At 42.7% G+C, this 14,473-nt stretch overlaps 1 protein-coding gene across 1 annotated transcript in view; it reads right to left on the minus strand.

Moving 5' to 3' along the window:
* The window catches only part of LOC308075913 (phosphorylase b kinase regulatory subunit alpha, skeletal muscle isoform-like), a 39,325-nt gene that overhangs the window by 19,870 nt on the left and 4,982 nt on the right, over positions 1 to 14,473 (minus strand). The window contains exons 3-15 of the mRNA XM_080415911.1: positions 13,007 to 13,054; positions 12,256 to 12,424; positions 11,128 to 11,210; positions 10,706 to 10,790; positions 9,562 to 9,656; positions 7,421 to 7,567; positions 7,109 to 7,162; positions 4,270 to 4,392; positions 3,563 to 3,655; positions 2,794 to 2,901; positions 2,275 to 2,353; positions 1,926 to 2,060; positions 1,475 to 1,584 (exon numbers count right to left, since the gene is read on the minus strand). Coding sequence (XP_080272037.1) covers positions 1,475 to 1,584; positions 1,926 to 2,060; positions 2,275 to 2,353; positions 2,794 to 2,901; positions 3,563 to 3,655; positions 4,270 to 4,392; positions 7,109 to 7,162; positions 7,421 to 7,567; positions 9,562 to 9,656; positions 10,706 to 10,790; positions 11,128 to 11,210; positions 12,256 to 12,424; positions 13,007 to 13,054 — 1,329 coding nt within the window. The remainder of the gene's footprint in view (positions 1 to 1,474; positions 1,585 to 1,925; positions 2,061 to 2,274; positions 2,354 to 2,793; positions 2,902 to 3,562; positions 3,656 to 4,269; positions 4,393 to 7,108; positions 7,163 to 7,420; positions 7,568 to 9,561; positions 9,657 to 10,705; positions 10,791 to 11,127; positions 11,211 to 12,255; positions 12,425 to 13,006; positions 13,055 to 14,473) is intronic.

Here is a 14,473-nt window from a genome sequence, read left to right on the forward strand (position 1 = left end):
AATGAAACCAAATGGACCCTTATAGATCTATAACTCTTGAGAGTGTAAAATGTAACCAAATGGACCCTTATAGATCTTTAACTCTTGAGAGTGTAAAATGTAACCAAATGGACCCTTATAGATCTTTAACTCTTGAGAGCGTAAAATGTAACCAAATGGACCCTTATAGATCTATAACTCTTGAGAGCGTAAAATGAAACCAAATGGACCCTTATAGATCTTTAACTCTTGAGAGCGTAAAATGAAACCAAATGGACCCTTATAGATCTTTAACTCTTGAGAGCGTAAAATGAAACCAAATGGACCCTTATAGATCTATAACTCTTGAGAGTGTAAAATGTAACCAAATGGACCCTTATAGATCTTTAACTCTTGAGAGTGTAAAATGAAACCAAATGGACCCTTATAGATCTTTAACTCTTGAGAGTGTAAAATGTAACCAAATGGACCCTTATAGATCTTTAACTCTTGAGAGTGTAAAATGAAACCAAATGGACCCTTATAGATCTTTAACTCTTGAGAGTGTAAAATGTAACCAAATGGACCCTTATAGATCTTTAACTCTTGAGTGTAAAATGTAACCAAATGGACCCTTATAGATCTATAACTCTTGAGAGTGTAAAATGTAACCAAATGGACCCTTATAGATCTTTAACTCTTGAGAGCGTAAAATGTAACCAAATGGACCCTTATAGATCTATAACTCTTGAGAGCGTAAAATGAAACCAAATGGACCCTTATAGATCTTTAACTCTTGAGAGTGTAAAATGAAACCAAATGGACCCTTATAGATCTTTAACTCTTGAGAGCGTAAAATTAAACCAAATGGACCCTTACGGGTACATTTGGTTTCATTTTATGCTCCCAAGAGATACATTATTGTTAAACATCTGCATTACATTAAATAATTGTCATTTTGATCAACCTTTGCCTGTTATCTCTCCTATGGTACCAATTGTGGAAAAAATCTTATCCAACGAAAACAAAATAGTTTTGGGTCTGAGAGTCTAAATCTCATCAAACGGTGGTTCTGTGGCTCAAATGCAGAATAAATAATTAGTTGAAGGTGTAATATTCCAAATTCAGTGTGCAACATTGCAACATGGAAGCTGCCTCCGTGCATTATCTTAAGTAAAAAAAAAGCACCTTTCCCAATGAAAATGGAAACACATGGATATTGGCACCATCCTTACAGAGGTAAACATAAACAATCATTTTAGACGAGACAAAAATATTAAAATGAACATTTCACAATCATAATATTGTTGTTGTTGTTGTTTCTAATATATATTTGTCTACATAAAATGTGTATCAATATGAGCTTTAACCTTTAAATCAAATTACCAATCCAAAGGAGAAAGGCAGGTGATTAAAATGATCAATGTGATTTTCTATTTTAAAGTACAGTGGCTGAGCTGCTGATGTTTTGCAGTAAGGGGGTCACATGTTAAAAAGTGAAAGGTCAGGGGGTCACCTGTGGGGTAAAGGTGAAGATGGTGTCTCTGATCAGGTAGAACTTGGAGGTTCCCAGAACGCCGATCTGTCTGTACGGCCGACCGGTTAGACCCAGACGCTCGTTACGACCTGCAGGTTACGACAAACTGTAAGACTCCACATCACCAAATACTTAAAGTCTAATTCAATGTATGTGGTTTAAATCAACAAATACATCAATGTCTGATGGCTAGATGTACATGATCTTTGCTCTATTTTTGCCCTCATTTAGTATTCCATATCCAATGAGTTAGTTTGATCTACCAGAACAAATAGATCCAAGACAATATACAACAAATGCACAGACGAAAACAAGACAATGACGGTTGTGTCGGGTTACTGTAAGTGATATGTTGTGGTACTGTACGTGTGTGTGTGTGTGTGTGTGTGTGTGTGTGTGTGTGTGTGTGTGTGTGTGTGTGTGTAAGCACCCAATCTGGCGTAGATGTGACTGAGGACTCTGGCCGGCTGGACTCTGATTGGCTGGACCTCCTCCATGGTCTGTGACGTTATGTCATGATTCAGCAACATCTGTTTGATCTCCTCTGTCTCTGCAATGATGGCCACTGCACACACACACGCACGTGCACGCGCACGCGCGCACACACACACACACACACACACACACACACACACACACACACACACACACACACACACACACACACACACACACACACACACACACACACACACACACACACACACACACACACACTCAGTCAGTCATTATGTACATAGTGAATGTACTATCTAAATGTAAATAATAAGGTTTGTCACCTTGTACGACAGGAGCAGATTGAGGGACGGTGGACAGTCTCCTGTTGAGAGGATCTATCTCTCCTGGAGCCAAGAACCCCTGCAGAGACACACAGATAGACAGGTTAGAGCAGACAGACAGGTTAGGACAGATATCCTAGAGTAGACAGACAGGTTAGGAAGACAACACCTCTTACACCAGGACCCCATTTTACGGGGGGAAATTTGTTTTTGGGCTGCATAGCAGGCTGAAAATCCAGCCCTAAATTGCGCTGATCAGAGCAACGGTCACAGATGGGCTTCCCGTTGCGGCGCGTTGACGCCGTCTCATTCAACGCTTATGGAGTTCAACATGGGTTTGACTGGCCGTTGACCAATAGGAAAGAAGCTTGTGGTTTGACCCTGCTTGGCTGACATTTAATTAGTTGTTTTCTGTCCGTGAGCAAAACCACTCCAACGTAAGTGAAATGAACTATCATGGAGATGGAGCAGTCATCCTATACGCACGCGTTACACATTTTATCAGCATGTGTGTCTAACCTCAGCCAGCAGGCAGCCCAGGATGTACAGAGACTGTCCCCACATGAGAGGACACTTTCCCTGGGGAGTCCTCTCCACCGAGTGGGGGCTGGCATACTCCTCCTCCACCTGGAACACACACGCACGCACACACACACACACACACACACACACACACACACGCACACGCGCACGCGCACGCGCACGCGCACGCGCACGCGCACGCGCACACACACACACACACACACACACACACACACGCACACACACACGCACACGCACACTTATCTCTGAACTAATCTCTCAAGACAAATGTCAGCACCTCTGCCCTAAACACACTGTATGGTGTTGTTGTTAGTAGGAATAAACACAGAAGCACCCGGGAGGAAGTGGACTAAGAAAGGGGAGGAGCCACACCGAGTTACTGTTCCTAAACAAAAAAGGTAGGTGGTGCCCCCCAGAGGCTAAAACAAACACTACCGAATGGGTTCCCAGATTCTCTCTGAGCACACCAGAACTTCTAAGTTCTACATCAACTGCAAGCTGGTTTGGGGCAATAAATGAATACTGAATGTTATATATGAATATAATATAATTTAATGCATGTACAAATGACTGACCCCTCCCCCCAATAAACAACTAATAACATTAACTGTGTTTCATTTATGTGTTACTGTGTGCCAGCATGGATGTCTGATGTACTGCTAACTTCATGCAGGCAGGCAGACAGACAGACAGACAGGCACACAGACAGACAGACAGACAGACAGGCAGGCACACAGACAGGTACCTTGTCAGGAGGAACACTGTATAGTTGTGGTAACAGATAGATTCCATCCTGTTTGATCATAATGGCCTCCAACGCCTCGCGGTACTCTGCTACCTATAAACACACACACACACACACACACACACACACACACACACACACACACACACACACACACACACACACACACACACACACACACACACACACACACACACACACACACACACACACACACACACACACACACACACACACACGCACACACACGCACACACACATTTGTAACTATACTTGCGAGGACAAACAGTTATGACGACAATTTAATGAATGACATTTTTTTCTTTTTGTCCATTTTAACCCTAATGCTTTAAAAAAAAATAAACACGCTTCTGGTGGATCAGATACTTTTGGTGCACGACTGCACGGCACTGCAAACTAAGTATAAATCAGGCTTAACTCTAACCCATAAACCTTGTCCATGTCTAAATGCATAATCCTAATCTCAACATGAATGTTTTCCTAATTATAAACTTAACTCTAAACATATTTGTTTAACCATAAAGGTCCTCAAATGCTATATACTTGTAGGGACATTTGGCCCTCACAAGCGCACACACACACACACACACACACACACACACACACACACACACACACACACACACACACACACACACACACACACACACACACACACACACACACACACACACACACACACACACCTGTTCAGGACACTTGCTGAAGATGCCGTCCAGAATGAGGTAGGTCCAGAACAGAGGCCACTCACACTCTATGTTCTCAAACAGCTTCAGCTCACTGGCCTCATAGTAGATCCTACTGGGGTCCTGCAATAATAATAATAATAATAACTAGAAAATATTGTTCCTAAAGAAACAATGTGGGTTCACTTTAAAGCCAAAAAAAAATTTAGTATAAAAAGTACATATTCAGTTTGACTTGGTATCTCTGTCTGTGTGTTGTGTGTGGGCGTAGACTTGGGGTGTAGGGGGCGGGAGTGATGGGTGTGGGGTGCTCCCCCCTGGCTCCAGTGAGCTTGTAAATTAGCTATTTCCGTTGGTTTGGGGATTTAGAGGGGGGTATGGGGGTGTCGGGGAGTTGTGTGTGGTTATGTTGACCAATATACACCATTAGTGTTAAATTGGAGCTTGAAATATACAAAATTATTGCCATCAAAATGTAAGTACCAAAGTAAAAGGAAATGGTGCAATTTATCTAAAGCGCCTTACATAGATTGTGCATTACATTCACCCATTTACACCAGGCTTGTCGAACTCATTTTGGGGTCTGGGCCGCATTGGTCAAAAAGTGACTTGAGGTGGGCAGACTGGGCACGCAGACACGGAGACAACCATGCAAGCTCATGCACATTCAGTTATACATCATTGTTTTTCAGTCTGTTGTCTCAGTCACTGCTATACAGCATATCACTTTAAAAAAAATTATGAAGATCATATATAAATTAATTATTAATTAATTAATTGCAGGTCCCACTGGAAGGAGACCCCGGGCAGACCAAGGACCAGATGGGGGGATTACATCTCCACACTGGCCTGGGAACGCCTCGGGATCTGTTGCCCCCGCGACCCGGCTCCGGATAAGCGTTTGAAGAATCGATGGATGGATTATAAAAAAATGATAAATATTTTCAGTAAATAGCTACAGTACACAACATTATTTTTTTTGAGGCCTACTATCAGCAATGCAACTCAGACAATGAACTCAGTTCAGTCGTTTTGATTGAACAATAACGAAAATTCAGAAAATGTCAACGAATCAAAATAATGACACACAATGCTTTTTTTTCGGTTTTAGAATAGAAAAAAATAACCCTAACAGTAAAAGCTCAGGTCAAAACAACATCATTTTTTTTTCTTTTTTTTACAAAAAAATGATGTACCTGACATCTCTTTGCTTTAACTGACTTGTCAACATCAGGGACCAGGTTCTGAGCAGTAGTAACTTTCATAATGTAATAATTACTATAAAATCTCCATGTCTCTTTAGCTCTTTATAAACAATAAATGCATATTTATTTTTTCTATTCTTTTGTCTTTGTTTTAGCCAAAATATATCACTTGCACTACATTTTAAGTGACCTTTTTACTTTTGGAAAATAATATTGAAGAAACTGTTAACTGGTTAATGTGTGTACTGTCACTTTAAAAGCGCAATTTATACTTCATCGTACAACAGTGTCACGCACCAAACATGGCCGATCTCCAAGCTCACACCGCGTCTGTTTGCACCACGTTGTGAGCTTGTAGATCTGCCATTTTCGGCAACGATAGACTGAGAAGACAGCGCACATTGAATATGTCACTGTCACACTAGGTGACACTAGTCATTCATTCGCGTTTTTAAGAGTTTCCTAAACAGATTATTATCATTTGCATTATTAAAATTGTCAACGGAGACAGAGGACGAGTGAAACTTTTGAGCGTTTCACTCGTAACGGCCGTTATTCCACCGCACATGTAAACACAACGACGCAACCACCCGTACAAATGGAACCAAATGGACCCTTACGGTCCCCTTAAAGAAGCGATGTTACGATGTATCCAATAGTGAGCCAATAAAATTCCTCGTCCTTGTTTCCCTGGGCAGCGCTGGTTAGCAGGGATCTATACACTTTTAGACTGACATGTTTGTGCCAGCGTGGGTGATTAGATTTATTTCTTGATCTCCTCTTGTCTTGATTGTTTAGACATGACTTGGCCATTGTTCTCACAGAACAAGTTTGGCCACTATTAGACCTTCGCAGTCAGAGGTAAGGGGGGTTGGGGGGGATAGCTGCCTGCCGGCTCCGCCGTTTTTTTTGTCTTTTTTTTCTCTCTAGTTTTTTTTCCATTAGAGCTAGTATGAAAAGGTGTTTTTTCAAATCACTTCGCGGGCCGCCATGGACCTTTCCGCGGGCCGCAAAATGCCCGGGGGCCGCCACTTTGACACCCCTGATTTACACACTCATTCATACACCGATGGCAGATGAAACCATGCAAGACACCTGCTCATCGGGAGCAATTAGGGGGACACTTAGACACTAACTCTGGGGGAGGCGGGGATCGAACTGGGAACCTTGCGGTTGCCAAATTCTCCTTCTACAGCACTGCCACCCAGGATTGGAATAGTCTAACCCCATCCCTAAAATAAATGCAGTTCGCTGGGCTCATTTAAAAAGAGCCTTAAAAACTCACCTTTCAGGAGGCCAAAAGAGGAGGTAGTACCATTTTCCCGTTAGACAGCCGACCCCCCCCCTGTTCTTGTACATACAATTTTTTCCCCCCTTTTTTGTATTTTTTTTAATGTTTTTATTTTTTGTTGTACATAGTGTTATCTTTTTTTGTATTATTTGTATAGATATTTGAACTGTGGTGCCACTATATATGTCTATGAATTGAATACCAAGGCCCTCATTGGAAACAAGACCGCAAGGTCTTTCATGAACGGACCTGTTAGAAGTATTTTAAATGTAATTGTGCTGTTTTACATTTTTTGCCTAATAAAATATTTAATCAATCAAAAAAACCATCTGAGAGGTCTTACCTCTTTGGGGGTCCTATGTCCATCTCTGAGGAAACGACAACAACCATACCTCCCCTAGACAGACAGACAGACAGACAGACAGACAGACAGACAGACAGACAGACAGACAGACAGACAGACAGACAGACAGACAGACAGACACAGTTGTTGAAAAACATATGTTGGAAGAACTAAAACTTAACTAAAACCCACTTGTAAACTAGTCATTTATAATACAACTTACATGAGAACCAGAAATATATTCTAATAGAAGCTTGACCATATAAGGAATACGTGACCATATAAGGAATAAGTGACCATATAAGGACTGACCTGTAGCTTGGAGATGATTTCTTCTTTGGTGGTGTTAATGATGTCGATGTCCTCCACTGCGAAGGCGGGGTAAGAGATGATTGACAGCACTCCTGCGTCCAGCTCCTTAGAGGTCGACGCCCTCGGCAACATGGAGCAGATGACTGACTGAGGAGAGAGGAGAGAGGAGAGAGGAGAGGAGAGAGGAGAGAGGAGAGAGGAGAGAGGAGAGGAGAGAGGAGATGAAGACTGACTGATCACCTGCTCTGATCATACCCCCCCCCCACTGTCAGGCCAATCTGGGAACCCATCGTCAAAAATAAGGAAAACAAACAGCGCCCTCTGCTGTTTATTTCCTTTGAATTAGAGTCTGGGAGGACCGCCCAATAGAATGTTGATAACAGGAAGTTGTCCCGCCTGGTCGGCCCTCAGCCCTACTCTTCCGGTGGGGTGCCAATGTTTTCATTCCCACTAACAACATTTCTCCCACGAAACATGGATCGTTTTTAGTTATAAGCCCAGCACCCGTTTCTATAATGTAAGAACGTTAAGTTAAAATGTTTTAGCTTTCTGCTGTGTTGTCGGCTCCGGGGACACCATTGTTGAATGAGTTTGGGTTTGTTTCCAGTGGGAACACATTAGAAAGTGTACGCACAGATGTAAATCCCGCCCACTACAATTGATTGGGTGAAGCGTGGCTTACTTCCTGATCTAAGGCCCGCCCACTTGTAGGCCAACGTTCACACGTTCTTAACTCATTCTCTGCCAGACTTATTTCTGGCTGTGTTTGCCCACTGCCAGCGATTTAGTGTTTTTTATAACTTTAAAATTGTCACAATTATTATTTTTTTCATTATGATCGCATGTCCAATCGTTTATTAACACACCGGCGCGATACTTGCACGTCGCTCAGACAACAAACATTCCGATCGGGGCGGAGTCTCTGTCCACCAGCCCAGCGTAAAAACACCATGTTTCGCCATGTGAACGGAAAACGCACGTACTTTTTCACCTCGCCACAGACCTTGCTAAATCCCTTATGATCGCGTGTTCAACTGTTTGTAGACACACAGGGTAGTTGTGTGAGTGGCCCAGAGAAGAAATGTTCAATCGGCGACATTCCATTTTGCAGTAGTAGCAGTTTCTAAACAGCGTTTCTAATCAGCGTTCCACGGCGTAGAAAAACAAAGCCGAGATAATGGCGATTTAGCGGAAGGTTTGGAGCGGCGGCAGGCGGAAACGGAAATCTTCGATTGACGTCATTTCCGTATCCGGATGTGCTACAATGAAATGTGTCACTTCGAGAGATGAAGGACGGTGAGATCTTTTAAAATCAACGTTTTTTGCAAAATTAAGTTTTTTATGTCAGTGGCAGTGAATGGTCCTCCTGACAGATGCAGTAGCGCAGCTCGGAATCTGTTCTTGAGAAAGGCTGATGTCAGGCTGACAGTGTTGGATGTATCTGACAGTGTTGGATGTATCTGACAATGTTGGATGTACCTGACAGTGTTGGATGTACCTGACAGTGTTGGATGTACCTGACAGTGTTGGATGTACCTGACAGTGTTGGATGTACCCAAGGGCCCAGCATCCTCCTTTGAAATTGAGTCTATATAGCAAGTGAAAGTTCATATGAATGGCCTGTAGTTTCGCCTGTTTTACCCCTGCTGGTGTCAGAAGAAATAACTCTCAATGCAAGTGGGTGGGTTTTTGCCGAACTTTAAACTTGATTTTCTTACCTTAATAAACATTGTCATAAATACTATAATGCTTCCAGTCGCTAGTTTAAAGTCTTCTTTCAATCACCATGATATGCGTTTTGGTAAATTATGGTCCCATTTATTTTAAAATTGATGATAAAGTAGGGTATGCTCTAGGAGGGGCGGGATGATTTGATTGACAAGCTACACAACCAATAGCATTCATTCCCCCCCCCCCCCCCGCTCTTGATTGACAAGCTACCCAACCAATTGCATTAATTTCCGGTTGCGTAGGATATGACGCGATATAGAAAGATAGCGGATTTGAAATTGCTGAACAATAGGTTTCATTTACAGTCTAGAGTCTATAGGCATAACGCTGTCCATTCTTTTTTACTGTCTATGGATGGACCTGATAGTGTTGGATGTACCTGACAGTGTTTGATGTAGTGTTGGATGTACCTGACAGTGTTGGATGTCATCAGGCAGGGAGTGAACAACAGAATCAGGCCCTCCTTTTGCTCCAAACAGGTTCAGGTCATCTAGAGCCTCCAGTGCTGCCTTGAAATACACACACACACACGCACACACACACACGCACATGCACACGCACACGCACACGCACACGCACACGCACACACACGCACACGCACACGCACACGCACACACACACACACACACGCACACGCGCACGCACGTACACACGCACACAAATACCATTTATAATAATTTATAATCATCATAAAGTTTATAAGTTATTACCTACTGTATGATATAGACAGTAGTGTGTAATAGATCAGTGACACCTAGTGGTCAGATGGGTGCGCCGCATGCATTTATCATAGAATGTTTATTTTAACGATCAATCAATTGATCGTGTTCCTGCATGCTTGGATCAATGGAACTAACGTAGTATACTTTAACTTACTAATCGGTATCACAACGAAAACATATGTATTATTAAAATGTTAGTGTTTTGCCATGTGGGGGCAATATTATCATCATGGGCCACAGGTTTGGAGTCACTTCATATGTATGTCATCCTAAACATAATGTCCTTTTATTAGCACAATCATTTCTAGAAGGCCAACATGTTTAGGATAACATACATGGAGTAATGAATGGAAAAGAAACAGATCATAGAGTGTGTATAGATACAGACATTTTGTTTAGGATGATATTATGAAGTAATGATGAATGGTAAAGTAACAGATCATACAGAGTGTAATATACTACAAGGTCGGGCCGCTACGCGGCCCTCCCGTCTAGTAGCCTGGCCCGCACATCGGAGACAGAGACAGAAGAGCGTGTAGACGTTCCTTGCAACACCGGTGCTTGTTTCTCGCACATGATTTGGCAACGCGCAAAACGAAAGCGAAACCTAACTGCAGCATGCAAACCGAAAGCGAAACCTAACTGCAGCATGCAAACCGAAAGCGAAACCTAACTGCATCATGCAAACCAAAAGCGAAACCTAACATGCAACTGACAACCGGACAAACTGTTTTTTTCCCGTTTTGCCCTTACAGCAAGTTTGCCGATTGTACTATAGATAAAGGAACAGATCATAGAGTGTAATATATAAAGGAACAGATGATAGGAGAACTTGCCTTGGCCATGCCGATGGAGCTGACATTGAGCTCAGGAATACCCTGGTTGGTCTTATCTCCTCTCTCCCACATCCCAAAGTCCTGAACGAACACACACACACACACACACACACACATTCTTTTTAGAAAACACTCTTATACTCGTTAAGTGATAACCAGTTAAATAGACACCCATCCATCTATCTATCTATAGTATCTATCTATCCATCTATCCATCCACCTCTCCATCCATCCATCTCTCCCTCTCCTGCATCCCTCTCTCCATCCCTCTCTCTCTCTCTCTCTCTCTCTCTCTCTCTCTCTCTCTCTCTCTCTCTCTCTCTCTCTCTCTCTCTCTCTCTCTCTCTCTCTCTCTCTCTCTCTCTCTCTCTCTCTCTCTCTCTCTCTCTCTCTCTCATATAAGGTAAAAGTCACTCACAGCTACTTTGTAGGCCACCTCTACGTAAAAGAGTAGATTCTGAATCATGTCCACCTCATCTTTGGTGTAGATAATATGGAGACCTGGAGAAGACAGACAGACGTGTTATAAATAATGTATTTCTGTCAGGACAACTCATTCATGGATAAAGACAACTCATGAAGGATAAAGATATATTTATTAAATATAAAATGAGCAATATATTTATTATGGTTTGTCGATGAATTGGATCTGCTTTTGGGTACTCTGATAAAAAGCATCTTCCCAACCAGAAGGACTCCCAATCCCCCGTATATAAACAGCAGATCCAAAACCACCAGGTGGTAGCTGGGGTGGTGGAAGGTGAGCAGCAATTTTAGCAACAGCAATGAACAGCAGCAGCGCAGCAGCAGCAACAGTGTGTGTGCAGCAAAAGCAAGCAGAATGAGAAGTGTAAACTTCCATCTTAAACAGAGCGGTCTGAGAATGAAATGAATGTGAGTGGATGAGTATGTGGAGCTGACATGGTCCAATGGTAGGCCACCAACACTGCACTGAGTTCCCCGACAGAAGTTGCTCTGTGCGTGTCTGTGACAGGCGCGACGGCAGTGGTGTAAAGTACATTTACTCAAGTACTGTACTTAAGTACAATTTTGAGATATTTGTACTTTACCGGAGTATTTCCAATTTCCAATACTTTTACTTCTACTCCTAGGCAAATATTGTACTTTTACTCCGCTACAATTATTTGAAAACTTTAGTTACTAGTTACTTTTCAGATAAACATTTTTATATTATAAAACATACATTAACCACTTTAGCCTTATTTTATAAATAGGCTATTTGAAAATAGCCGATCTACAAGCTCACAACTGAGCTTGTAGAACTGCTATTTTCAAACAGTTTAGTACTTTTACTTTTGGTACTTAAGTCCACTTTGAAGCAAATATTTTTTTACTTTTACTCAAGTATTTCTATATTGCAGTATTGGTACTTTTACTTAAGTAAAACATTTGAGTACTTTTTCCACCACTGCGCGTGTCTGTGACAGGCGCGACGGCGACTCATAATGTATTGGGAAGAGAAGAGGAAAGAAGACACATGAGGAAAGGAAAGCAGAGCAAACTATAAAAAGGTTGAGTGTCTGACCTGAGGCCGTCATCTGGGCCAGGAAGAGGAGGAAGATGGAGGTGGCATCCACCTGCAGGTGACCCCACTCTGAGTCTCCTACCACCGTCCCACACGTCCTGGAGGAGAACTTAGCATGGAGACAGTCTCCTACACCCTTACTGTACTTAAACTTCTCTATCTTATGTACCTGTAGAGAGGAGAGGAGAGGAGGGGGGGGGGGGAGGGGAGAGGAGAGGAGAGGAGAGGAGAGGAGAGGAGAGGAGAGGAGAGGAGAGGAGAGGAGAGGAGAGGAGAGGAGGGGGGAGAGGAGAGGAGAGGAGAGGAGAGGAGAGGAGAGGAGAGGAGAGGAGAGGAGAGGAGAGGAAAGGAGAGGAGGGGGGGAGGGGGGAGAGGAGAGGAGAGGAGAGGAGAGGAAAGGAGAGGAGGGGGGGGAGAGGAGAGGAGAGGAGAGGAGAGGAGAGGAGAGGAGAGGAGAGGAGAGGAGAGGAGAGGAGAGGAGAGGAGAGGATCATTTAATGGTGAATCAGGTTGTGGGTCCATGATAAGCTACAGTCCAGATCAGAATGTTTGTAAACAATAGCGTACAGAGGTATTTCCGGGTATAATGTATTTCCGGGTATAATGTATAATTTACACAACAAAAATAAAGTGTCCAGAACATTAGCTAATGTGTTAACCTGAGGATCTTTAGAAGACAATAATACATTTCCAATAGTCAATAATATCATCTGTTCTTCCAGAAATAAGGTTAATTTTGATGAAGTCATACCTGACGCATCATACACTGCAACAACCCTCTCATCAGCTTCACTACACTCTGTGAGAGAGAGAGAGAGAGAGAGAGAGAGAGAGAGAGAGAGAGAGAGAGAGATAGGAGAAAGGAAGGGATAGAAGGGCAAAAGGGATATAAAGATCAAACTTTTAATTTAATTTCATCTGTACAGAACATGTCGGCATTCATTTAAATTGCATCAGACACATATTATTAGGCACAATATACCAACTACAATATCCATACCATAATAGTTAACAGGTAGTATAGAGTCAAAGGCTGTACTAATAGAATTACACTAAAAGCCCCAGGGAGCTTGTTGACTATAATAATTAGCAGACTATTATGTCATAAGCAGATAATAAGGCATTATACGTTTGCTTATGAATGCCTTATAGAAATGGGATCAATTTCAATGATTGATTGACATTATTTTATTTTATAACCCCTTGAGATGTACCATCTCCTTTTCAAGGGGGTCCACAGATTACAAAATGCAAAAAAAAATCATACTTTTAAACACAAATGGAGGGAAAAGGGTAGCATAGACCAGTGGTTCTCAAACTGGCCTATAGGTTAAACTCAAAGTTTAGCTTAGAGCGGAGCAGTGTTGATTTTGACAGCAAATTTTGATTTAGTTTTAATCATAGTCTTTTGAATAAAATTCCATTTAGTCATACTTTAGCCATCTGAAATGTTTTAGTTTTTGTCTAGCTGTAGTCGACTAAATATCATAAGATTATGATCTACAATCATAATCGTAATGGCGTCGTAATGGCTGATTTTACACTTTGCATGCTGAAAATAGACGATCTACAAGCTCACAACGCGTCGCAGCGCGACGCGTTGTGAGCTTGTAGATCTGCTATTTTCTGAGCGCAACCAAACATAAAATGACATGTCTTGGAGGCACGGTGGCGCAGTCGGTAGCGCTGTCGCCTCACAGCTAGAAGGTCCTGGGTTCGATTCCCGCCGGGGACGCTGTCTTCTCCTCCGTGTCATCAGCGCCCATACCCTAGGTGGGGTTGGCGAAAGGGCCTACTCTGTGTGGAGTTTGCATGTTCTCCCCGTGTCTCCTAGGGTAGTTAATACCCTCACAAAAACATGTAGTAATCCTGGTCACTATACCGCCTCCCCCATGACAGCCGGGGCGCCTGATGGAGGTGAAAGGAACTGGTTGGAATAACGTGTTCCTTCCACGCGCTACGTCCAACCAGGGAAACTCTCCCCTGTCAGGTGATAAGAAGGTCAGTTGGCTCTCATGCCTGAAGGAAGCATGAGCTCGGCCCTGGCCTCCCTACTGTGGGGGACTGGTGTAGTGCTGGTGTAGTGCTGGTGTAGTGCTGGTGTAGCGCCCAGGATCACTTAGAAAATTGGCACCGGGTGAAAAAATGGGTTACAAAAATCGCGGGATAAAAAAAATTACATGTCTTAGTTCTACTGGATCTCTTCTCCACTAGTCGC

Source organism: Gymnoscopelus braueri (genome assembly GCF_963280865.1).
Source record: "Gymnoscopelus braueri genome assembly, chromosome: 2".
Taxonomy (NCBI): domain Eukaryota; kingdom Metazoa; phylum Chordata; class Actinopteri; order Myctophiformes; family Myctophidae; genus Gymnoscopelus; species Gymnoscopelus braueri.